General features: G+C 34.9%; 1 protein-coding gene across 2 annotated transcripts in view; it reads right to left on the minus strand.

Moving 5' to 3' along the window:
* Positions 1-26383, minus strand: part of LOC101895505 (ATP-dependent Clp protease proteolytic subunit) — an 86523-nt gene that overhangs the window by 45127 nt on the left and 15013 nt on the right. The window contains exon 2 of one of the 2 annotated variants that reach the window (XM_059130003.1): positions 5114-9607. The exons of the other annotated variant lie outside the window; for it this stretch is intronic. Coding sequence (XP_058985986.1) covers positions 5859-7649 — 1791 coding nt within the window. The 5' untranslated portion in view covers positions 7650-9607 and the 3' untranslated portion in view covers positions 5114-5858. Of the gene's footprint in view, positions 1-5113; positions 9608-26383 lie in introns of those variants that run through there. 2 annotated transcript variants of the gene reach the window in all.

Below are 26383 nucleotides of genomic sequence, written 5' to 3' on the forward strand. Positions count from 1 at the left end.
TTGTGATTAGTTCAAAAAATTGTGGTGCTCCGTGCTTTTGAAAAAAAATTAATAGTTATTGTGTTATTAAATTAATTAATCTGGTAAAAAAGTGTTTAAAAGTGTTCAATAGTGATTTGTAACTCAAAGTGATAATTGGTGTAGTGTTTTAAAATCTTGTTTTGTGTTTTAAAGTTATATCAATTTTAAAATTGTGTAGTTTTACATTTTCCTTTTATCCTCTTTCTTTTGTTACATTAGCTAATTAGTTGTTGTAACATTATCGTCTTGTTTTGTTTGTCATCTCAAAAGAGTTGCCAACATTTAAAAAAAAAATAAATAAAAAAGAATAAATATAAATAACAAAAATTCCAGCTACAGATCTAATCTTAAATAAAATATTTGGAACTTGTGTATTAATTATAACTTGTGTTATAATTAAAATAAAGAAAATGTCGTGCCCTTTTGAATTGTGTAATATTGTTGCTGAGGATGAATTGTGTGTTACCTGTTGGTTTTGTCTTAATCAATGGCATGCAAAATGTGCTAGGATTAATGCAAAAGTAGTAGACACAATTAGAAATAATGTTGGTGTTCGTTGGTGTTGTGTGCAATGCAGGAAACTCTCTGCAGACTTTTATAATTTTGTAAAGGATTTGCAGTCGGAATTGACATCGATGAAAAAAGATTTTTCCTCATTATCACTCCGATTTGAGAATTTCTCTACATTGTTTGAGAAATACCAAGAGTTAGATGAGTTTGTGTCGTCACCGTCAGTTTCTGGACAGAAACGCAAAAGGGCTGCGAAAAAGGCACCAACTAAGGGAATGCCTAGTCGCAAGTCCATATCAGCATGGTTTTCGTAGTGGTCTTTCAACTACAACAAATCTTATAGAATTTACGTCAACAGTAATAAAAGGATTTGTTCAGCGTAAACAAACTGATACAATTTATACCGATTTTAGTAAAGCTTTTGATAGGGTTAACCATGAACTCCTAATATATAAATTAAATTATATGGGTTTCAACACAAACTTAGTCAAATGGATATCATCTTACTTACAAAATAGATCACAACTAGTTTTGTTTGAAGGGTATCTATCCAAAACGATTAACGTTCCATCGGGTGTTCCGCAAGGAAGTCACCTTGGACCGGTCCTCTTTCTTTTATTTATCAACGATTTACCTAATTCCATAAATTACTCGAAATTGTTAATGTACGCAGATGATGTTAAATTATTCATTTCCCATAATTGTGATAAACGAGCGAGTTTACTTCAAAACGATTTAGATAGCCTTTTTAAATGGTGCACGTTAAATTGTATGGAGTTAAATTTAAGCAAATGTAAGCATATGTGCTTCTCCAGATCTTCTTCTCTGATATTAAAATATAATATTGACGGTCATTCATTATCAACTGTAGATTCATTTGTTGATCTTGGCCTCTTGATGGATCCAAAATTAAATTTTAATAGCCATGTAATAACAATGGTAAATAAAGCAAATGGTGTTTTAGGTTTTGTTAAACGGTGGGCCAAAGAATTTTCTGATCCATATATAACAAAACAGTTATTTACGTTTCTTGTTAGACCTATATTGGAATACGGTTCTGTTGTATGGGATCCTCAATATGCAATATACTCAGATAAAATAGAATCCGTGCAAAAACAATTTCTGCTATTTGCCTTACGAGGTTTACATTGGAATAGTGATTTTGTTTTGCCTTCTTATGCTAGCAGGCTAAAATTAATTAGATTGCCTACACTTAAAAGCAGACGTATTATGTTGATTTAAATGGTAATATACCCTCAGATTTTCTGATTTCATCTATTAGAATTAATGTTCCGTTTAGATCTAGTAGATACTACCAATTATTATATACTGATTTTCACCGCACGAATTATTCAATGGGCGAACCTCTTAGTAAAATGTGTGTTGACTTTAATTCTGTGTACTGTAATGTAGATTTTGGTATGAGTTTAGAAGTTATTAAATCTAGAATAATTTTATTTTTAAACAATTAACATACATGTTTTATTATTTGACAAACTAGCTGATGAATTAAATTCTGTAGCTGGTTTTAAATTTCCTACTGAATTCCCATTATGATGCGGATCATGATGTGTACGCGATCCCTCCGTAAAGGGAGGTCGCCCCCTCGGTCGGCAGGGGTGGGAATGTGAGGCGTGGGAACGTTCGAAAAAAAAAAATATTATATTATATTATATTATATTATATTATAGTATATTATATTATATTATATTATATTATATTATATTATATTATATTATATTATATTATATTATATTATATTATATTATACTATATTATATTATATTATATTATATTATATTATATTATATTATATTATATTATATTATATTATATTATATTATATTATATTATATTATATTATATTATATTATATTATATTATATTATATTATATTATATTATATTATATTATATTATATTATATTATATTATATTATATTATATTATATTATATTATATTATATTATATTATATTATTGTTGTAAATTTAAATTTGTTTCCACTAACGTCCACTAACACTTAACACCAGGTAGACAAATAAAACACTCGCGGACACTTTCGGTTTTTTATTTAGCACTTTATTTCACACTTGTTCACTTTTAGGCAGACACTTTACAAACTGAGATAACTTTCTTTCTCTTCTCCTGCTTATATATATATAAAAGTTTTTCTAGATTGTTCTAAACTAGAATATTCTTAATCTAGACTATTCTGTAACGGACAATATTATCTTAGTAATCTACACATACTAAATACTAGATAATCGATGTTATTATGTAACCGGTATTTACATGATCATATTTACATCATCACATGTAGGGGGAGCTGTACAAATATATGTGTGTTGTATTTAATTCACAATAACTGACACCCCTCCTCAACACATATATTTCCTATTTCCTTATTTTTAATTTATACATACTATTTACATTACAACACTTATTCATTCTTTATAGACATACTATAAAAATCCAGTCATGTCAATCCAAGTTCTTTAACTAGTTTTAAATGAGACACCTTTGATAAATTCTTCGTTAAAATATCTGCTATGTTCTCAGAACTAGAAACGTAATGTAAATCTATATGTCCTTCCATGTACACATTTCTTATATGGTGAAACTTTATATCTATATGTTTTGTTCTATTATGATATACTGGATTTCTAACTAAATGTAACGCCCCTACATTACCTCCATTTATCATTATTTTATCAGGACAATCTATTTTAAGTTCAGACAACAACTTTCTTAAATAATCAGATTCTTTGATGCTGCTGATGAAAAAGCCATATACTCGGCTTCAGTGCTACTTAACGCAACTGTATCCCGCTTCTTTGATTCCCATGAAAAAGCACTTCCAGCGAGCTTAAACACGTAGCCAGTATACGATTTTCTTGTTTCTATATCACCACCCCAGTCAGCGTCAACATAAGCTATTACCTGTTGTTCAGTCTTTTGATACTGTAATCTATAATCTATCGTTTTATTTAGATACTTCAAAATTCTTTTCGCTGCTGTCATATGCTCATAATGAGGATCCGTATTTTTCTGTGAGAGTTTACACACTGAGTGTAGTATATCAGGACGCGAACATATCGCCATACTATGGAGGGTATATTGATTTTGTCATTCCGCTTGTAACTCCTCGAAATACTCATGTCAGACCCAAAAAAGTATATATATTCTTGATCAGCGTAAAACTCTAAACGATTTAGCCATGTCCGTCTGTCTGTCTTTTGTAATCACGCTATCTTAACAAATTGAGATGGAAGGCTAAATTTTTGCAGACGTGTATATTTTGCCAGTAGGCAGGTTAAGTTCGTAAATGGACCATGTAGGTCCACGTCTTCATATAGCCCCATATAACGGTACCCCCCTATATTCGGTATTTTGATGATTTTAGCGACATTATTTAACGGAATCATTATTGAAGTTTGTAATAGATACTGCAGCATTAAACAGAAAATGGGCCATGTAGGTCCACGTCTTCGTACAGCCCCCATATAAAGGTACCCCCTATATTCGGTATTTTGATGCTTTTAGATACATTTGTAACTTCGAATTCAGCCCTTTTACCGTTTTTAACATACATTATAAACAGATTTTTCTTCAAGTTTCGCATTTAAATATTGTGATAACTTATGACAAAAGTTGCCTATGCAGGTCCACGTCGTCGTATAGGCATTCGGTATTTTTAATATTTTAACAGAATTTTTAACGGATTTTATTATTATTATTTTATTTTATTTATTTTTTTTTTTTGGAAATTGCCAAATTTGTACCAAATGGTGGAGGGAATTTAAAGTTCGGCCCGGCCGAACTTACAGCTTTTTTACTTGTTTTAACTTCCTCCTTATTTTTTTTCCTCCAAACAAACATGTATTGCCATCAAGGCAATGATTGTGTCGCGGTCGCTGTCTGATAACATGTTTACTCGATGAAAATTGTTTACAAATGATGTTCGCGAGCATGTTCGCACTCGTTGGTTGGCAAATGAAAGATTCGCCTGTGGATGGCCTGCTTTAGGGTTCCTTTTGTCAACAAAACACTGAGGCTGTTTGATATATATGTCTTCTGTTAAGTCGCTATTTAAATATGATGCAAAAGTAAATTATACTCTGCTGCAAGAGCTATAACCATTCTAATTGTTTCATATCTGACTACAGGTGAAAATGTCTCCATATAATTTATTCCATATTCCTGATCAAACCCTCTTGCAACCAATCTAGCTTTAAATCGCTCAACTTGACCGTTAGAATTTTTATTTAAGGTAAAAACCCACTTGCAGCCAATCACTCTTTGAACTGCTAGCAAATTACTCAATTCCCATGTTTCGTTTTTATTAGCGAATTATATTCATCTTCCATTGCCTGTTGCCAATATTGGGAATGCTCACTTGACATAGCCTCTTCAACAGTATTTGGCACAACAATATCCTCAACCTTCATTAAATTCAAAACATTATACTGTTTCTTTGGTCTACCTGCTTTACCAGGGTGATGCAGTACGACTACACACTTATTATATCTTAATGTTATGATGGATGCCTTAATTCATCTCATATTGGGTTATCATCAGGCCTTGACTTCAAAGACGTGTACCGCAAGCTTCTGCCTCGGGACCGTTTTTTATTTATTTTTTAATAACATCGTGCACTCAGTTGTTGTTTACAGGCATTGTCTGTTTTTGTATGCATATTATATATCCATGAATTGGTTAAATAAAATAACTAAAAAGTTATAAGAACCGTGTTTTAACATCAGTTTTATATCCTTTTTTAAATATTAATCAATTATTTATTTATACTTAAACTTATATTAAATAGTAGCTGACCCGGACCGCGTTGCTGGCCCACTGTATTATTAATGCACATGTTTGGCATTTTAGAGGCTATAAATCCTTTGTCGAAAAAATTGCAACAAAAGCTCACTTTATGATTTATTTTCTAACCACCGCACAGTGGTCGCTGCCATTGGCCAAAATTCAAAAAATGAAAATCAGATATTTATTGTCAAATGTGTACACATGAAGTCTTAAGAGGTTAAGCTTTTTAGAAAACATAATAATCTTGGTTTCATTCTAACTGGACACTTCGAAAATAGCATCAAAAAATAGACAATGTAGTTAGTTGCTTTTTTCGGTGGGATCAGTACAAAATAAGAGTAAAAATAGATCTGTATTACAAAATTAAATACATTTTAAAATGACAATTCTTGGCATAATTATTGAAAAGCAAGGTATTGACTTATTTTTAGTGCAGTAATTTGTGTGTTTAGTAGTAGTTGTTGTTGTAGCAGTTTTACACGTTCTGTTGTCTTTTTTCCGACTAATCCGGTTCTTCCTCAATGTCCAGGTTTAGGAATTCTGCTACCTTTATGGGCTGTAGCCATAAATCCTCTGGACGGAGTTGGGTAGGCTTGGCAGGACAATTAAACAAATGCAGCGTGTTGTGCGGGCCTGTATCGCACGCTGGGCAGGCGTTCCGCACATCCTCATCAATTCGTGCCCAATACGAATTGAGACGGCTGCACCATCCTGAACGTAGTTGGGCCAAAACTACCCTGGTTTGCCTAGGCAGCCGACGTTCTTCAGCTGCAATGGATGGGGGGTGGACTCCGAGTATGGCATTCATACTGTAATTATTGACTACCTCTGCGACTGCATCAGTATGAATGCTATTCAGACCTGCTTGATAGGCTTCATGATCTAGAGGCTCTCTCTTATATCGCTGGACCTCTCTCTCTAGATCGTGCAGGTCCTTCCTGACACGCCTGGGTGGGGGAGTTCTATCCACCATATGGTGGTTAGGGTGACTCCCGCGATAACACCCAAGCAGGTACTGCAACGAAAGCATATGATTATGCTGACGTAAGGGAAGAACCTTCGTCTCCTCATGTAAGTGGTCCACAGGCGTCATGAGGAGGCACCCTATTGCAGTTCTCAGGGCGGCATTCTGGCAGGTCTGAATACATTTCCACTGCGTTGCACTTGTATTCGCCGACCACACTGGAGCCGCATAGCTAACCACAGACCGACCTATCGCTTTATAAGAGGTCAACAAGGTTTCCTTATCCGCACCCCAAGTGCTGCCGGCTAGCGCCTTGAGGACCTTGTTCCTACTTTTCATTTTATCGCAAATAGCTGTGGCTTGCGCGGAAGACTTGATCATGCTATCGAATGTGACCCCAAGAATTTTGGGGTAGTTGATGGTCGGAATTATATGCCCCTCGACCTGCACATTCAGCTGTGTTCTCATCTCCGCAGTCCATGTGGTAAATAGTGTGGCCGTCGATTTAGTGGCGGATATTTTCATATTCCTCGCGTGGAAGAAGGCGGCAAGCTCCGCGAGATAATTATTCACCCTGACACATATGTCATCAACTACAGGACCCGACGCCATGATCGTACAATCATCCGCATAAGTTACGATCTCGATGCCGTCTGGAGGGCGCGGAATTCCGGAAAGGTAGAGGTTAAACAGTTCCGGAGATATCACCCCACCTTGGGGAACTCCCTGTTTCACTCTACGAGGCTTGGACTTCTTATTCCGGAATTCCACGTACGACTGGCGTCCACACATATAGTTGACTATCCAACGTTTCAAACTTGGCCGGAGGGTAGTGTTCTCAACGTCCTCGAACAGCGTGGCATGGTTGACCGTATCAATGGCCTTTGATAGGTCGAGAGCCACCACTACTGTTCTGTGGCACGGCCTGTTCTGGTTGAGTCCTCGACTGATATGTGTGGATATGGAGTGCAATGCTGTTGTAGTGCTATGCAGTGGACGGAAACCGTGTTGATGGTTAGCAACTGAATAGCTTCCTCTGATACTGGGGAGGAGTAAGGCCTCGAGAGTCTTTGCTACTGGCGACAAAAGCGAAATTGGCCTGTATGATTCGCCTTTGCTGGCATCCTTGCCAGGCTTCAGTAGCGGGACCACCCTGCCCATTTTCCAGGCTTCGGGAACTATGTGGGTGGCTAACGACAAGTTAAGGACTTTGGTTAAATACTCAACTCCCGGCGTATCCAGTTGCTTCAACATTACCATTGATATTCCGTCCGGGCCCAACGCTTTAGATGACTTAGCGTTTCGGATGACATTCGCAACATCACCCATCGTAAACTGTGGAGGTACATCCTCGGCGGGAAGAGCTTTTATACGACGTAGTACTCTTCGCCTCGCCCTATCACTCTCGGGGTGCTCGACAAATTGGCGGTTAAAACAGCCAGCGCACCTCTTCGGATCAGTCACAGTTACGTCGTTAAATGTGACTGCTGTCCTATCATCCTTTTTCCCAGGGTTCGAGAGTGACTTTACCGTTACCCACAGTTTACTCAAATCGGTTCCGATGTTGCAACACTTCAGATGGTCTAGCCACTTTTTCCGCTTATGCTCCTGTACCAACCGGTTGACTTCCACTGTCAGTTCACTGACTCTGGGATCAGTAGGGTTGGTACGTCGGAGCTCATCACGCTCATTCGCTAATCCCGCTGCCTCTGCTGGGAAATTTGGTCTTACTTCGGGTATTCGACCAGCAGGTATATAGCGAGCGGCTGCAGCTTTGATGATGTCCCGGAAAATCCTTTCAGCTACCCGAACATCAGAAGGATTGGGCAGTTCTCTGAAGCGAAGGTTGGTGAACTCTCTGAACTCGGGCCAGTGGGCTTTCCCATGGTTAAGGAAAGTGCGGCGTTCAGAGGTTATGAAATCGGGCGATCTGCTGATGGAGACGATTATCGGGAGATGGTCTGAGCCAAGAGAAATGACGGGTTGCCAAGTCACGTCATTTATCAGACCGGGTGACACGATGGTTAAGTCTGGCGAACTGTGACACTATCCTCTTATTCGGGTGGGGGCATCCTCGTTTACCGTGCAAAATGTGGAGCAGTCAATCTGCTCTGCCAACGCTGATCCCCTCTGACGGAATGCCACAACTCATGGTGGACATTGAAGTCCCCTAGTACCAGGCGGTTATTGCCTTCCAAAAGTGGGCTTATATTAGGCAAGTAACGCGGTTCACAGCTATTAACCGGCGGGATATACACATTAATCACCTCTACTTCGGCAGTACCACACTTGACTGCTACCCCCATACACTCCATGTACGGGTCACTAGAGACTAGCTCAAGCGAGATAGGTCTGTATTGAACAGAATGGTGTATCAGGAACGCTAATCCCCCACCTCCACTTCTGGTGCGATCTTTCCTCAATACGTTGTAACCATTGCAACGTTGTAAGCTACAATTTTCATTGAGCTTGGTTTCCTGCACCGCTGCGATCTTGATATTCCTCCGATTCATAAAATCCACTATCTCATCAATTTTACCTCGGAGTCCGTTGCAATTGAACTGCAAGAACGATGCATTGTCCGGAATTGGAACAGCAACATGTGGCGTTAAGTGCTGCGGTAAAGGTTGTTGTTCTGGAGACTGCGGGGGAGTTCCATACTCCGACGACCGGGTTAAACCGGAACAATTTCTAAAATGCACCCATCCTCAGCATCTATTACATCGCACCGAGACTGATCTATGGTGGATGGTGTTTTGGCAAACCGTACAGAACCATGGTCCGGGGTTTTCCTCAAGCCCGGCACGGACCAAAAGAATCCGGAGCAAGCATTCCGGGATGTGCTGCTCCCAAAACAGAAAAATAAACAAACACGAACATGTATACACTGGGTTGGCAGCCGCTGGCCGAAACTGGAGTGTTGTTGTTTCGGGTCAATCCGGTGTCGTAGAACCCGCTGCCGTGGGATTGTTTAGTAGTTGTGTATATGTTATGCCCAATATACTGAAGTGACTTCGCTCCAATTTTGTCAGTTCTATGGTGCTAGTGACATAGAATATGTTTTTGTTGTTTGGGATTGATAAGGATATAATTGAGGGATGTTCCATAATGTTGCCTGCATTGTCTTCTGGGTATAATATTGATGTCCAAAAATATAAGGCCTTTGCACTGGAAACGGCTAAAGAGTTAACAAATGGCACTATCTTCCACCCGCAGCTAATAAAATTTTAATACATATACATTTGTCATTGTATCGATTGGAGAATTATAGTAGGTGGCCGTGGGGTCTAGAAACAAAGATATAAACAAGTTTCGACTAAATTATACCCGAAAAAAATATTAATCGTCTTCTTCTGAGCTCTGACCCTTTTATAACGGGCAGCGAACGCTACCAATCAATAAAAAATCTATATTATTAAAATCTGCATTTGATTTACTTGAATAACACTGAAATTTATAAATATCCATTAGTATCTTTCATTTAATTTAATATTTAATTGTTTATTTTGTTTACAAATAGACAATATTTTGTTTACAAAAAAATAATCAAATTTGCAGGGGGACTCTACCTGAAGGCGGGCCGTTCCAAATAATTTTCAGTAAGACAATTTTTTAGCTCTTTAGAACGTAAAATGTCAAATAACAGAACAATCTAGTGTAGAAATGTGACAAAAATTGGGCAAATAACCCTTATTCGGGAGGTACGTTGTAAGGGGACCATGCCAAAACATGCATCGACCATATCCATTTTGTCACATTTTTTATTTTTATCCCATCAAGGTACCATAACCAAAGAATCATATTGATATCTGCACTGAAAGTATTTTTGGCCGCTGTTCCCATACGACCTCGACCACTGTGCACCGGTACCTCTTTATATCATTGTATTTAATTAAATTTTGAAACCTCAAATAATCGAAAAAAAATTAGTAAAATCGGCCCATCCGTTTTTAATTGATGTGTTGCTATACTTTTTTTTAAACTTTTTTATACATACAGATTTATAGAAGTAGGCTAGTTCCTCTGGCCCCAATTAGATACTTAGGTTTGGAGGGAGAGTCAGCAATACCTCGTATACTAACTTTCAGGCAGATATTTTCATTGTTTTGGTATATATAAACTTTTTAAGTAAATAGAAAAAATGGCAGTAAGGGTTGGCGTGGTCAATTTTTCTTTGCATACAAAAATAATTCGGGACAGAACGAATATTTGTAAAAAAAAAATGTCCCAATCGGTCTAGACATTTTGAACTGACTCAATTACCAACGAACGGCATTTGATTTTTCAGTTCTATATTAGAAAGCAGATGTGTCCAGTTCCTGAGCCCCAAAATAAATACTTAGGGTTGGAGGGAAAGGCAACAGCATCCCGTTTAATAATTTTCAAACCGATATCTTCATTATTTTGGCAAATATAAGGATTTAAAGTGGGCGTAGTAAATATTTCTTTCCATTAAAACCTAACTCGAGGTACGACGAACGTTTGTCAAAAAAATTATGCCAATCGGTCCAGCCGTAATTAACTGATTCAATTACCAACAAACATTACCAACGATTGACCAATAGTTTTTGTTTTTCCATTGGATAGTAGTCTTCATAAGCTTTCTCTTGATGTATATGGAACATGAAGAATTGTCCTAGAAGGCATATTGACCAATGGAATTATCCTGTTCAATAGATTTCTCCAGAAATGACCAAATACCTCCACTGATTTATTCTTTATTGTCTGTTCCCATAAAGTTACTGTATTTTTCGCAACCTTTAGATGAAAAATAAATACCAATATAGGATCCCAGTCTTTTGTGGAAACCCCATATATATCCATTGGGGAAATACACCCATTAACTACTTGTCGTCTCATTATCTAGAACTGGAATATAAGAAAATTAGGAGAAAATCTCAAGGGGACGTTGGACATTCCAACAGGACTCAGCTCCACCGCACTCCGTTGGTCTATTTTGTCTCGAGTATTTTGGAAAGCAAAATTAGGAAAAGTAAAAGTTATGGCGTTTGACTTTGCTGAAGTTTTTTTTTTATCTCACCCTGTAAAGATATATATGAAAGTTTGAAAAAAAATAAATAAATATATATATATAAATATATATATATAAATATATATATATATATATATATATATATATATATATATATATATATATATATATATATATATATATATATATATATATATATATATATATATATATATATATATATATATATATACTAGCTGGACCGGTCCGCGTTGCCGCCCCGTAATTTTAGTCTTTAATGCTTATTATATCCTCCACCTTGGAAAGAAGGGTATATTAACTTTTTCATTACGTTTGTAACATCCCTAAATGTTCGTCATAGACCCCATACATATATATATTCACAATCAGCATAAAATTCTAAGTCGATTGTATGCCTGTTTGTTTAAATTACGATACAGCCCACATTATTTGACGTATAGCATCAAAATTTAGCAGAACAATTTGTATTCTGTATAGGATGGTTGGTATTGAAAATGAGATCTATCGGTCCACGTTTTTGGTATAGTCCCCATATAACGGGGAAATTCGAAATTCGGTATTTTGATGATTTTTGCCACATTTCTTCTCGGATTTGTCTAACACATATAACGATACCTACCAATATTGGGTATATTGATAATTCTAGTCACATTTACGCACATAACTGTTTTAAATTTGGTATTTTAGAAGGTTTGATAGATTACAATCCTTGAAGTATAAAATTGTCCACAGAGGTTCCCGTTTTCGTATGGCCATATAACGGCCGCATTCACTTTATGGTTTTTTGATAAGTTAACTGCATTATCCAAACAGTCTTACTGGTATATGAAGTTTAAAGTGAAACACGCTTGAATTCTGATACTTTTATATAAAAATATTTTCTTTACCCTAAGGCGGATGATAATAATAGTTCTGCCCGGCCGAACTTATTTTTTTACTTGTTTTTAAAGTTAAACAAATTTCCGGTTCCTTAAATAATATCATGGTTATACAAAACGTGATCAGTTTTTGCAAGGATGGTTTCTTCCCAAATTACCAACATTTGCCGAAATTAGTAAGAAAATATGGTTAAAATGTAAGATATACTTGAAATCGGGTTGAATCCTCATCCGGGGGTTACGACCCATATTTTGAACTGCAAAAGCGATTTAAGGTATCGTGAAAGTTTAGGAAGAATTTCTGAAAGAGTAGAAACCCTTTTCCCTCTCCTTTTTTGCGCTTTTATATTCGGCATTTCACCGATTGCAGTCCAAATGAATTTTGCATATTGAGTTCTCATTGGACGGATTATTGTCATGTGAAAGAAGTAGTTAGGTGCACGTTTTGAAATCAGCCCCATAACGTTTTGTCGTTTATTTTTGTATGTTTAAATGTGTTCGCATCTTCCAGCTGAAACACGATGTAGATCCTGGAGTTGAAAGCTAAATGCCAATTTCAGACATGAAAGATCGCCATTTAACATCGTATGGCGTACTATTTCTTTTTGATATTATTTATTCAGAATTCAAAACAATAAACACTTCTGTATAGTTTTTAAATTGAAAAAATTTCACGCCAAAAAGATTTTTTCTTTTTTATTTTTATTGGCATATTTTACAATTTTTTTTTGCCAAGATTCCATTCCAAAATTGTATGAATTGTGAAAATCCTTCAAAACGTTCTTGAGTTATAAGCATAGTAACTAATAAAAAAAAATATTCAACTTGTTCGCTGGTTTTTTACAGCGAATGTTTAAAGGTCCTTACGAAGTTTGGTCTTTACTATTATTTTTCCCCGATTTTAGAAATTTTGAAATGCAGGTTTTTTTTTTTTTTTTGATTTTTTAGCAGCTTGGAAAAATTAATTATCTTTTAACTTTGGTTTGACCACGTTAAATTATTTTGACAGCATCTATTCAGGTCCGCAACTTCATAATTGTCGTCGCTTTATACTACCCAAAAAGACTACACATCATATTAAAGTTAAAAAAAAACACTACAAATGTACATTCCAAAATAGTAAGTCAAAATGGAAAAAATCATGCAAAATAAAACATTACTAATGTACACTTCAAAAGTCAAAATGAAAATTTTCAAAATTCACAATTTTACGCGATTTTTTTTTATTTTATCCTTTTCTGCCAAGAGACAATTTCGAATTTGTGTGAATCGTTAAAATCAGATCAGCGGTTCTTGAGTTATAAGCGTAGCAACTAACACAATCTTATTTTATATATTTAGATAGATTAGAAGTATGCGTTGTCAGTTCTTCAGACCCCAAATAGATCCCTAGGGTTGGAGGGAAAGTCAACAGTATCTCGTGTAATAATTTTCAAACCGATATCTTCATTATCTGGCATATATAAAGATTTTAGATACATCAAGAGAGTGGGCGTAAAAGTATGCGTGGTCAATATTTTTTCTTTAAAAACCTAGCTCAGGGTATGACGAACGTTTGTGCAAACAATTATGCAAATCGGTTCAGCCGTTTTCAACTGATTCCGTTACCAACAAACAACAATTGATTTCTATATATATATATATATATATATATATATATATATATATATATATATATATATATATATATATATATATATATATATATATATCCAGCACAAACCTCCAGCGAGTGTCATTTAAAGGTAAAAATATTGTTTCTCCAAATATATTATATAAAGATTTGTGCAGTTGCACAAAATGTGACAGGACATTGGCATTAGATAAACTATGTTTTAAAACAATTCTTCCAAAAAGCATATCAATGGAAAGCTTATGCAGAGTACGAGTTTTGGTTCAATCGGAGATCCATTATGATAAATACCGTATTTATCTAGCGGAGACACGAACCACTATGTTAACAATGTTAAAGTTAACAACACATATGAAACTGTTATTTTCTTAAAAATACTATTTTTTGCTGTTTAGTCATCAAAGAATATATCTTTTTATAATAAATAATACGATATAACTTTAATTATAAAATTTACTAAAAGGTTGCAAATTTGACATATTTCTCTATGCCCTGTTTGATTAAGCGTATAACAGTACGTGACACCCAACCAAATGCTCGATGTCTCGTCATGTCGGTCAGACTCAAACCCATCGTCATAACATGTAATGACCAATAAATAGTGTGAATAGTGTATCATAGAAAATTGTTCTACCAGCAAATAACAAAAAATAATGAAACAATTACCAACGAAAAAGTACACGCTCGTAATGAAGGCAAAGCGCAATCGCTATCTGTTTATCCGATATATGAAAAAATATTTCTTGGCAAATGCTAACATATTTCAGGTACTTCTAATTGGTCCTCACAAAATTTTCGCATTTCTTAGTTATTGACGAAACAATCTAAAATGTCAGTCGTTATTAAAAAACAATAATGTCATTACAAATTTTCTTAATAAGAACACGGTTTGGTTTTCTTAATTTGTTTTTATTATTTTGTTTATAATCTCATGCATTTTTATACCCTCCACCTTGGAAAGGAGGGTATATTAACTTTGTCATTCCGTTTGTAGCATCCTAAATATTTGTCGTATATCTTATAAAGTATATATTTTCATAATCAGCATAAAATTCTAAGTCGATATAACGATGTCCGTCTGTGTCTGTCCGTTTGTCTGTCTGTTGAAATCATGATACAGCCCACATTATTTGACGTAGAGCGTCACAATTTAGGAGAACAATTTGTATTGTATTGTCTAGGATGGTTGATATTGAATATGGGATATATTGGTCCACGTTTTGGTATAGCTCCCATATAACGGTACCTCCAGATATTCGTTATTTTGATGATTTTTGCAACATTTCTTCACGTATTTGTCTAAAAATTGGCATTTGTGGGTCATAATGGGTTCTAATGCTTCCTTTACCCTAAGGTGGAGGGTATTTAAAGTTCGGCCCGTCCGAACTTAATTTTTTTACTTGTTGATAGTAAATAACGTGCTCGTTGAAAAATCCTTTCTGTTGCAGCCGAACTCGCAGGGTCGCAAATGTGAACAGACTCAGCTTACAAAAGTATGTTTATGATACAGGACTGTTTGTGCCTTATACATCGATATTTCACTAGATTTTTTCTCTCCTGTTACGGATCGTGATGAACTCTGAACTAAAGAGCTGAATATATCTTCATCCATATCAATGGCTTCGGCATCGAACATGAAACTCTTAGGTATAATGTTTTCGTAGAACTAGGACTAAAACCCTAACAAGACACACCTTTTTCGAATGGGAAACATTTAGGTAGAAAATGGGTAAACAATTCCTATGTTTAAGGACCAGTAACTATCCGGGGAAAATCGGTAACAGCATTGTTTTATGAACAAAAATTTACGATATGCACTAAAAGCCAGCACAAGACGAATTTTATTGATTATGCTTTTTTCGACACACTGACTTTGTCTTCTCAGTCATGCGCTATGTATTTGATAGACAATGACAACCAACAACATCCCCCATTTTGATTCATGTGTGCCATTGTCTAAGGTTCGATCGTGGCATGGCTGACTCGAATATTTGCATGGTGTCCTCCATAAATACAGGGTGTCGACGATGACATCATTTGTGTACATGTGCTTAAATTGAGTGTGTGTGTGTGTTACTTTCGCCGGTGAGAATGTGTTTTTGTGTGTGCTGTAATTTTGAAGTAACAAACACCGCGTAAACATAAAATTGAATACCAAACTAATAATTAAAAAATATTCTTATTATTATTAGATGATGGCAGATATGACTCTCCTTCAATAACAAATACAAAGCACATGATTAACAAAATATGCATAAACATCAACAAATGAATAGAAAAAATGGAAAATGTACTGGACAATCCTGGACAATTAAAGTAGGACTCATTTTCATTTACACCTCATTACTAGAGGCAAAAATGTAAGAAATTATAATCAAAATAAGAAAAAAAAAAAACGCGTTTTTATTAAGAAAAATTGTCAGGGGATTATTGTTTTTTAATAAAGATTGACATTTTGGATTGTTTCGTCAATAACCACGAAATGTGAAAATTTTGGGTGAACCAATTATAAGTACCTGAAATATGTTAGTAATCCCAAGAAATAGTTTATTACAAAACATTTATTTTGTCTTATATCGGAACACAGGTAGCGATTGCGCTTTGCCTTCATCACGTGTGTGTATTTTTCGTTGGAAATTGTTTCATAATTGTTGTTGTTTTTTTTTTATAGAACATTTTTGTATGACACACTATTCAACATCCCTTTTTATTGACATGAACATGAATCAGAATGGGGGGATGTTATTGGTTGTCATTGGCTATCAAATACATAGCACATGATTGAGTAGGCAAAGTCAGTGTGTCGAAAAAAGTATAATTCAAACAATTTGTCTTGTGCTAGCCTTACAGAGTTTTAAAACAATTCTTCTAGTCCAATATGCATATCAATGTAAAACTTATGAAGAATCCATTGGCAATACCGCCAATATTCTTCATAAGCTTTCCCTTGATATATATGGAACCGAATAAATTATCTTGGAAGGCATATTGACCAATGGAATTATCCTGTTCAATATATTTCTAAAGAAATGACCAAATACCTCCGCTGATTTATTCTTTAATGTCTGTTCCCATAAAGTTACTGTATTTTTTAACAACCTTTGAATGCAAAATAAGGACTAATATGGGATCCCAGTCTTTTGTCGAAACCCGATAGATATCAATTGGGGAAATACACCCATTTACTACTCGTTGAATATTTTTTAAACCAGAACACGCCTCATTGTCTAGAACTGGAATATAAGAAATTAAGTCCCGGAACGTTGGCCATGACAGAAAATCTCAAGTAGTTAAATTCATGTTATGAAATCCACTTTCATTACTAAGAACGGAAACATCGACTGCCGCTTCAGTTGTAAACGAAAATTGTGAAGTGGAAAGAATTTCGTTTGCACTTTGGCTTTCTCCGTGGGGAGAACTAGAAACATTTTGAACAATAGTGGCGGTTGATGTCTTTGGAACCGTTCGTAAATCATCGAGTTTCCTATTTATTGAAGGTAGGCATTTATTATATACCTTGAAAGCTGCTGAAGCAGAAGTAATATCTCAAAAACCAGCGCCATCGGATGTTTGCAAATTGTTGAGACATTTATCAAAAATTTCTTTCGCCCTATTCCACATTTTCCTTGCATAAGTATCAAAGTCTTCATCTTGATAAGTGAATCTGCCGATCTGATAAAAAATCTAATGGAGTTAGTTATATGATGATAACAAGTAAATAAAAGGGCTAAAAAATTCGAAATGCCAACACTTAATTTATGTATTGTAGAAAAATCAAAAAACTCCAGGCTAATAATAATAAATAATAGCGGAAACATATCGTTAAAGATCAAAAAACGCTTATTATTTAAAAATTATTAAAGAATTTATATTAGTCCTTATTTTGCATTCAAAGGTTGTTAAAAAAACAGTAACTTTATGGGAACAGACATTAAAGAATAAATCAGCGGAGGTATTTGGTCATTTCTTTAGAAATATATTAAACAGGATAATTCCATTGGTCAATATGCCTTCCAAGATAATTTATTCGGTTCCATATATATCAAGGGAAAGCTTACGAAGAATATTGGCGGTATTGCCAATGGATTCTTCATAAGTTTTACATTGATATGCATATTGGACTAGAAGAATTGTTTTAAAACTCTGTAAGGCTAGCACAAGACAAATTGTTTGAATTATACTTTTTTCGACACACTGACTTTGTCTACTCAAACATGTGCTATGTATTTGATAGCCAATGACAACCAATAACATCCCCCATTCTGATTCATGTTCATGTCAATAAAAGGGGATGTTGAATAGTGTGTCATGCAAAAATGTTCTATAAAAAACAACAACAATTATGAAACAATTTCCAACGAAAAATACACACACGTGATGAAGGCAAAGCGCAATCGCTACCTGTTTTTCCGATATAAGACAAAATAAATTTTTTGTAATAAACTATTTCTTGGGATTACTAACATATTTCAGGTACTTCTAATTGGTTCACCCAAAATTTTCACATTTCGTGGTTATTGACGAAACAATCCAAAATGTCAATCTTTATTAAAAAACAATAATCCCCTGACAATTTTTCTTAATAAAAACGCGTTTTTTTTTTTCTTATTTTGATTATAATTTCTTACATTTTTGCCTCTAGTAATGAGGTGTAAATGAAAATGAGTCCTACTTTAATTGTCCAGGATTGTCCAGTACATTTTCCATTTTTTCTATTCATTTGTTGATGTTTATGCATATTTTGTTAATCATGTGCTTTGTATTTGTTATTGAAGGAGAGTCATATCTGCCATCATCTAATAATAATAAGAATATTTTTTAATTATTAGTTTGGTATTCAATTTTATGTTTAAGCGGTGTTTGTTACTTCAAAATTACAGCACACACAAAAACACATTCTCACCGGCGAAAGTAACACACACACTCTCAATTTAAGCACATGTACACAAATGACACACAATTTGACGATGACACGGTTTGATGTCATCGTCGACACCCTGTATTTATGGAGGACACCATGCAAATATTCGAGTCAGCCATGCCACGATCGAACCTTAGACAATGGCACACATGAATCAAAATGGGGGATGTTGTTGGTTGTCATTGTCTATCAAATACATAGCGCATGACTGAGTAGACAAAGTCAGTGTGTCGAAAAAAGCATAATCAATAAAATTCGTCTTGTGCTGGCCTTTAGTGCATATCGTAAATTTTTGATCATAAAACAATGCTATTACCGATTTTCCCCGGATAGTTACTGTTTACCCATTTTCTACCTAAATGTTTCCCATTCGAAAAAAGTGTGTCTTGTTAGGGTTTTAGTCCTAGTTCTACGAAAACGTTATACCTAAGAGTTTCATGTTCGATGCCGAAGCCATTGATATGGATGAATATATATTTAGCTCTTTAGTTCAGAGTTCATCACGATCCGTAACAGGAGAGGAAAAATCTAGTGAAATATCGATGTATAAGGCACAAACAGTCCTGTATCATAAACATACTTTTGTAAGCTGAGTCTGTTCACATTTGCGACCCTGCGAGTTCGGCTGCAACAGAAAGGATTTTTCAACGAGCACGTTATTTACTATCAACAAGTAAAAAAATTAAGTTCGGACGGGCCGAACTTTAAATACCCTCCACCTTAGGGTAAAGGAAGCATTAGAACCCATTATGACCCACAAATGCCAATTTTTAGACATATTCGTGGCAAAAATAGTTAAAATATCGAATATCGGGTGGTACCGCTATACGGGGCTATGCAAACACGTGAACCTATACATACAATGTTTCCCCAACGGAGCTAGAACCCATTAGGACACACAAATACCAATTTTTAGACAAATACGTGAAGAAATATGGCAAAAATCATCAAAATAACGAATATCTGGAGGTACCGTTATATGGGAGCTATACCAAAACGTGGACCAATATATCCCATATTCAATATCAACCATCCTAGACAATACAATACAAATTGTTCTCCTAAATTGTGACGCTCTACGTCAAATAATGTGGGCTGTATCATGATTTCAACAGACAGACAAACGGACAGACACAGACGGACATTGTTATATCGACTTAGAATTTTATGCTGATTATGAAAATATATACTTTATAAGATATACGACAAATATTTAGGATGCTACAAACGGAATGACAAAGTTAATATACCCTCTTTCCAAGGTGGAGGGTATAAAAATGCATGAGATTATAAACAAAATAAGAAAAACAAATTAAGAAAACCAAACCGTGTTCTTATTAAGAAAATTTGTAATGACATTATTGTTTTTTAATAACGACTGACATTTTTGATTGTTTCGTCAATAACTAAGAAATGCGAAAATTTTGTGAGGACCAATTAGAAGTACCTGAAATATGTTAGTATTTGCTAAGAAATATTTTTTCATATATCGGATAAACAGATAGCGATTGCGCTTTGCCTTCATTACGAGCGTGTACTTTTTCGTTGGTAATTGTTTCATTATTTTTTGTTGTTTGCTGGTAGAACAATTTTCTATGATACACTATTCAACATCCCCTTTTATTGGTCATTACATGTTATGACGATGGGTTTGAGTCTGACCGACATGACGAGACATCGAGCATTTGGTTGGATGTCACGTACTGTTATACGCTTAATCAAACAGGGCATAGAGAAATATGTCAAATTTGCAACCTTTTAGTAAATTTTATAATTAAAGTTATATCGTATTATTTATTATAAAAAGATATATTCTTTGATGACTAAACAGCAAAAAATAGTATTTTTAAGAAAATAACAGTTTCATATGTGTTGTTAACTTTAACATTGTTAACATAGTGGTTCGTGTCTCCGCTAGATAAATACGGTATTTATCATAATGGATCTCCGATTGACCCACAATTTTTATCATCCCAATGGATAGTACTCTTCATAAGCTTTCCATTGATATGCTTTTTGGAAGAATTGTTTTAAAACATAGTTTATCTAATGCCAATGTCCTGTCACATTTTGTGCAACTGCAAGTTAGTGGGTACCCGCAAGACAGCTTTTCATAAATTTTATAATTTGTAGTTATAGTTATTGTTTATCATAAAAAAATAAATTCTTTGATGACTAAACATTAGAAAATAGAAATTAAAAAAATAACAATTTTCTATATGTTTCGTTAAGTTTAACAATGCTTTGTTAATGGCTCTGTTAACAGAATGGATCTTAATGGATCTTTCAAAGACGCATATCTGATTTCAGGGAACAACTCGGGTTTTTAAAAGCTCTTCGATTTTTTTCGAAATTTTTTCCAGAGGTAGTTATTTTTACCCTGATTCCGTGTAACTATTTTTCTTGGAGGACGGACTCGGAACCCCAGATTTTTGACCCGAAAGTTCGGGTTCAACACCCGGAGTGGACCCGGATCCACTTACCCGATATAGACAATATAGGTATCTTTTTAAGGGGTTCGGAAGTTATAGTCAAATTATTGATTTTTTGGGTCCTGATTTTTTATAAAAACCCCAAAAAGTCGAAAAAGGACCCATTATGGGGGTAAACCAAATTGACGCCAAATTATTGCTGACACTCTTACCTTTCCAAAATGCTACAATTTCTGCTAATACCTTTTTCGGGTCCAGAGATATTCTCTTCCTGGTACGTCCAACCAGCTACGCGAACAGTTGTTTGAAGTAGCAGGCCTTCGGCCGGGGCTTTAGGATTTCTCCTCTGGGTATGTCCTCCACCGGCTTACGCGAACCAAAATTTTCTAAATTTGATACTTATTGTAAGAAACCGGCCTTTGGCCGGGGCTTGAAATTTACTCCTCTTGGTATGTTCCAATCGGGCTAACACGACCCAAAGTTTTCTAAATTTGATATTTTTATAAGTGACCGGGGCTTCAGATTTTCTCCCCTGTGTATATCCCATACGGGCTAACGTTATGTGTTATGAACAGTTCGAGTACAATATCGAATATCGGCAACCTTGTTGTGATTAGTGTCAAAAATTGTAGTGCTCCGTGCTTTTGAAAAAATTATTAGTTATATGTTTTATTAAATTAATTAATCTGGTAAAAAAGTGTTCAATATTGATTTTGTAATTCAAAGTGATAATTGGTGTAGTGTTTTAAAACCTTGTTGTGATTAGTGTCAAAAAATTGTAGTGCTCCGTGCTTTTGAAAAAATTATTAGTTATATGTTTTATCAAATTAATTAATATGGTAAAAAAGTGTTTAAAACTGTTCAATATTGATTTTGTAATTCAAAGTGATAATTGGTGTAGTGTTTTAAAATCTTGTTTTGTGTTTTAAAGTAATATCAATTTTCAAATTGTGAAGTTTTACATTCTCCTTTTATCCTCTTTCTTTTGTTACATTAGCTAATTAGTTGCTGTAACATATCTTCTTGTTTTGTTTGTCATCTCATACGAGTTACCAACATTTAAAACAAAAAAAAAATAAATAAATAAAAAAATTCCAACTACAGATCTAATCTTGAAAAATATAGTTGTAACTTGTGTATTGAAAAAAAAAAAAAATAATTATAATTAAAATAAATAAAATGTCGTGCCCATTTGAATTGTGTAATATTGTTGCAGAGGATGAATTGTGTGTTACCTGTTGGTTTTGTCTTAATTGACATCGATTGTCAGAATTGACATCGATGAAAAAAGATTTTTCCTCACTATCACTCCGATTTGAGAATTTCTCTGCATTGTTTGAGAAATACCAAGAATTAGATGAGTGAATCAAAAGCCTTTGACAAGTCAAGGTCCAATAATAACCCAACATCAGATGAATTAAATACATCTCTAATCATATCAGTAAGATATAATAAGTGTGTGGTCGTACTACATCGTCGCCGAAAACCAAACTGAGAACTACTCAATAGCCTGCGATCATCAAGGAAGTCAACAATCGCTTCTTTAATAATATGCTCAACGACTTTTGACATAGCAGGTAGAATGCTAATGGGACGCAGATTTGACAAATCAAATGATTCACCAGTTTTCGGCACAGGAACAACTCGTGCAACCTTCCACGCCCGAGGAAAAGTAGATGTCATAAAAATCGAGTTAACAAAATGCAGGAAATGACAGAAAATGTATGGAAATATAAGTTTAAAAAACTTTACTGGCACGCCATCAACCCCCACAGCTCCCGACTTAACTTTGTTTAATGACCTTACAACATCAGAATAAAATATGCAATAAAACCGAAAAACATCATCTCCCACATAACCCTCACTATGAAGAGACTGACCACGCTCACCCGCAAAACCAGAATTCCCACTGCAAAAATAATGATTATTAGTGTTAAACAACGAATCAAATAGTAAAAACCCCAAAAAGTCGAAAAAGGACCCATTATGGGGGTAAACCAAATTGACGCCAAATTATTGCTGACACTCTTACCTTTCCAAAATGCTACAATTTCTGCTAATACCTTTTTCGGGTCCAGAGATATTCTCTTCCTGGTACGTCCAACCAGCTACGCGAACAGTTGTTTGAAGTAGCAGGCCTTCGGCCGGGGCTTTAGGATTTCTCCTCTGGGTATGTCCTCCACCGGCTTACGCGAACCAAAATTTTCTAAATTTGATACTTATTGTAAGAAACCGGCCTTTGGCCGGGGCTTGAAATTTACTCCTCTTGGTATGTTCCAATCGGGCTAACACGACCCAAAGTTTTCTAAATTTGATATTTTTATAAGTGACCGGGGCTTCAGATTTTCTCCCCTGTGTATATCCCATACGGGCTAACGTTATGTGTTATGAACAGTTCGAGTACAATATCGAATATCGGCAACCTTGTTGTGATTAGTGTCAAAAATTGTAGTGCTCCGTGCTTTTGAAAAAATTATTAGTTATATGTTTTATTAAATTAATTAATCTGGTAAAAAAGTGTTCAATATTGATTTTGTAATTCAAAGTGATAATTGGTGTAGTGTTTTAAAACCTTGTTGTGATTAGTGTCAAAAAATTGTAGTGCTCCGTGCTTTTGAAAAAATTATTAGTTATATGTTTTATCAAATTAATTAATATGGTAAAAAAGTGTTTAAAACTGTTCAATATTGATTTTGTAATTCAAAGTGATAATTGGTGTAGTGTTTTAAAATCTTGTTTTGTGTTTTAAAGTAATATCAATTTTCAAATTGTGAAGTTTTACATTCTCCTTTTATCCTCTTTCTTTTGTTACATTAGCTAATTAGTTGCTGTAACATATCTTCTTGTTTTGTTTGTCATCTCATACGAGTTACCAACATTTAAAACAAAAAAAAAATAAATAAATAAAAAAATTCCAACTACAGATCTAATCTTGAAAAATATAGTTGTAACTTGTGTATTGAAAAAAAAAAAAAATAATTATAATTAAAATAAATAAAATGTCGTGCCCATTTGAATTGTGTAATATTGTTGCAGAGGATGAATTGTGTGTTACCTGTTGGTTTTGTCTTAATTGACATCGATTGTCAGAATTGACATCGATGAAAAAAGATTTTTCCTCACTATCACTCCGATTTGAGAATTTCTCTGCATTGTTTGAGAAATACCAAGAATTAGATGAGTGAATCAAAAGCCTTTGACAAGTCAAGGTCCAATAATAACCCAACATCAGATGAATTAAATACATCTCTAATCATATCAGTAAGATATAATAAGTGTGTGGTCGTACTACATCGTCGCCGAAAACCAAACTGAGAACTACTCAATAGCCTGCGATCATCAAGGAAGTCAACAATCGCTTCTTTAATAATATGCTCAACGACTTTTGACATAGCAGGTAGAATGCTAATGGGACGCAGATTTGACAAATCAAATGATTCACCAGTTTTCGGCACAGGAACAACTCGTGCAACCTTCCACGCCCGAGGAAAAGTAGATGTCATAAAAATCGAGTTAACAAAATGCAGGAAATGACAGAAAATGTATGGAAATATAAGTTTAAAAAACTTTACTGGCACGCCATCAACCCCCACAGCTCCCGACTTAACTTTGTTTAATGACCTTACAACATCAGAATAAAATATGCAATAAAACCGAAAAACATCATCTCCCACATAACCCTCACTATGAAGAGACTGACCACGCTCACCCGCAAAACCAGAATTCCCACTGCAAAAATAATGATTATTAGTGTTAAACAACGAATCAAATAGTAAAAGTTGACAATTCACATCAGAAGTGGAATATAAGGGGTTGAAGTCAAAATCGGATATGAAATTTAAAATGCCCAAACAATCCGCTCGACCAAAGTTTCGATACTCAATAAATCTCTCCTCTGAAAATACAGGCAGGTTAAGTAAACCAAAAACAAAGGCATGGTGTGATATACCAGGACATCGACCCCTGAGACGAGAAACCCAACGACAGGTAGAGTTATTTGCCAAATCATAATGGGTAGATTTCATGTTATGCACAATAGTTAGCCCCAATGATCTGCATAATCATCTCATCGAAACAGAGTTCGAAGACACAAATAAATTACAGTTAAAATCACCAAGGACAATGATATTAGAGAATCAATCAAACAAACTCTCATGTACATCACAGAAAGACTGGACATCGCCATGGGGAATATATACTACCGCCACAAGCAAAACCAATGCCTCAATATTCAACTCAACACACACAAAAACTCACTCACAAACACCAAAATTATTTGAACGAAAAACTAGCTTATAAGGAATGCCACTACCAATATAGAGATATACCCCACCACCAACACGATCACTTCGCACCAGCTTATATCCTGGAACAACCAACGATTTCGATGAGACTGCAGAATTAAGCCAAGTTCAAGTGGCCTCACGTTAGTTTACCAGACAAACTCTCAAATAAGGGTTTAAAAAGTGAGGGTCATTAATTATGGGTCCCAGATTATCATCAAGTGAGATCAAACCAAATAAAGGGGCTGGGGAGCAAAATTATGTAAATTCGATTTAGCATCTTATACTAAAAATTGAAAAATATAAATATATAAATAATAATAAAAAATAAATATATGAAAGATTATTTAGAACAATTAAGCAAGAATTTACATCAAGAAAACAATTAAATTGCTAATGAGATCAAAACAAAATTAATAATTACATTACATGACTACACTACCAAGGCAGGACCCAGCAGCATATCACCAACCAACAGAGCACCATCCGGCTGCAGAGGACAACTACGAGCAAATTCAAGAAGCTCTTGTCGCTCAAAAATTGTTTTACTTCCATCAGCAAGTATCACCTCAACTTGAGGTTCATCACTATTTAACAACCTGAATTTCTTAATCTTCTTCTTCTTGAGCAGGCCTCTGCAGGCAAAGACAAGACAAGATGCCAGTTTAATCATTTATGATCATTACCTTCCCTCTTTTAACAAATCGGCGGATAAGGGAATCTCTTGTCTGAATAGAATTAAACTTCACCAAAACCGCTCTACGTTCAGATATGTAACATGTCAGATATGTAACATGTCAGATATGTAACAGGCATATTTTCAAACGGCATGTCGCCATGAGATAGTTGCAACCCACACAAATTAGCAACCTTAACAACCAAGCTCCTGAGGTCTTTAATAT

This window comes from Musca domestica, unplaced genomic scaffold (genome assembly GCF_030504385.1).
Source record: "Musca domestica strain aabys unplaced genomic scaffold, Musca_domestica.polishedcontigs.V.1.1 11, whole genome shotgun sequence".
NCBI classification, from domain to species: Eukaryota; Metazoa; Arthropoda; class Insecta; order Diptera; family Muscidae; genus Musca; species Musca domestica.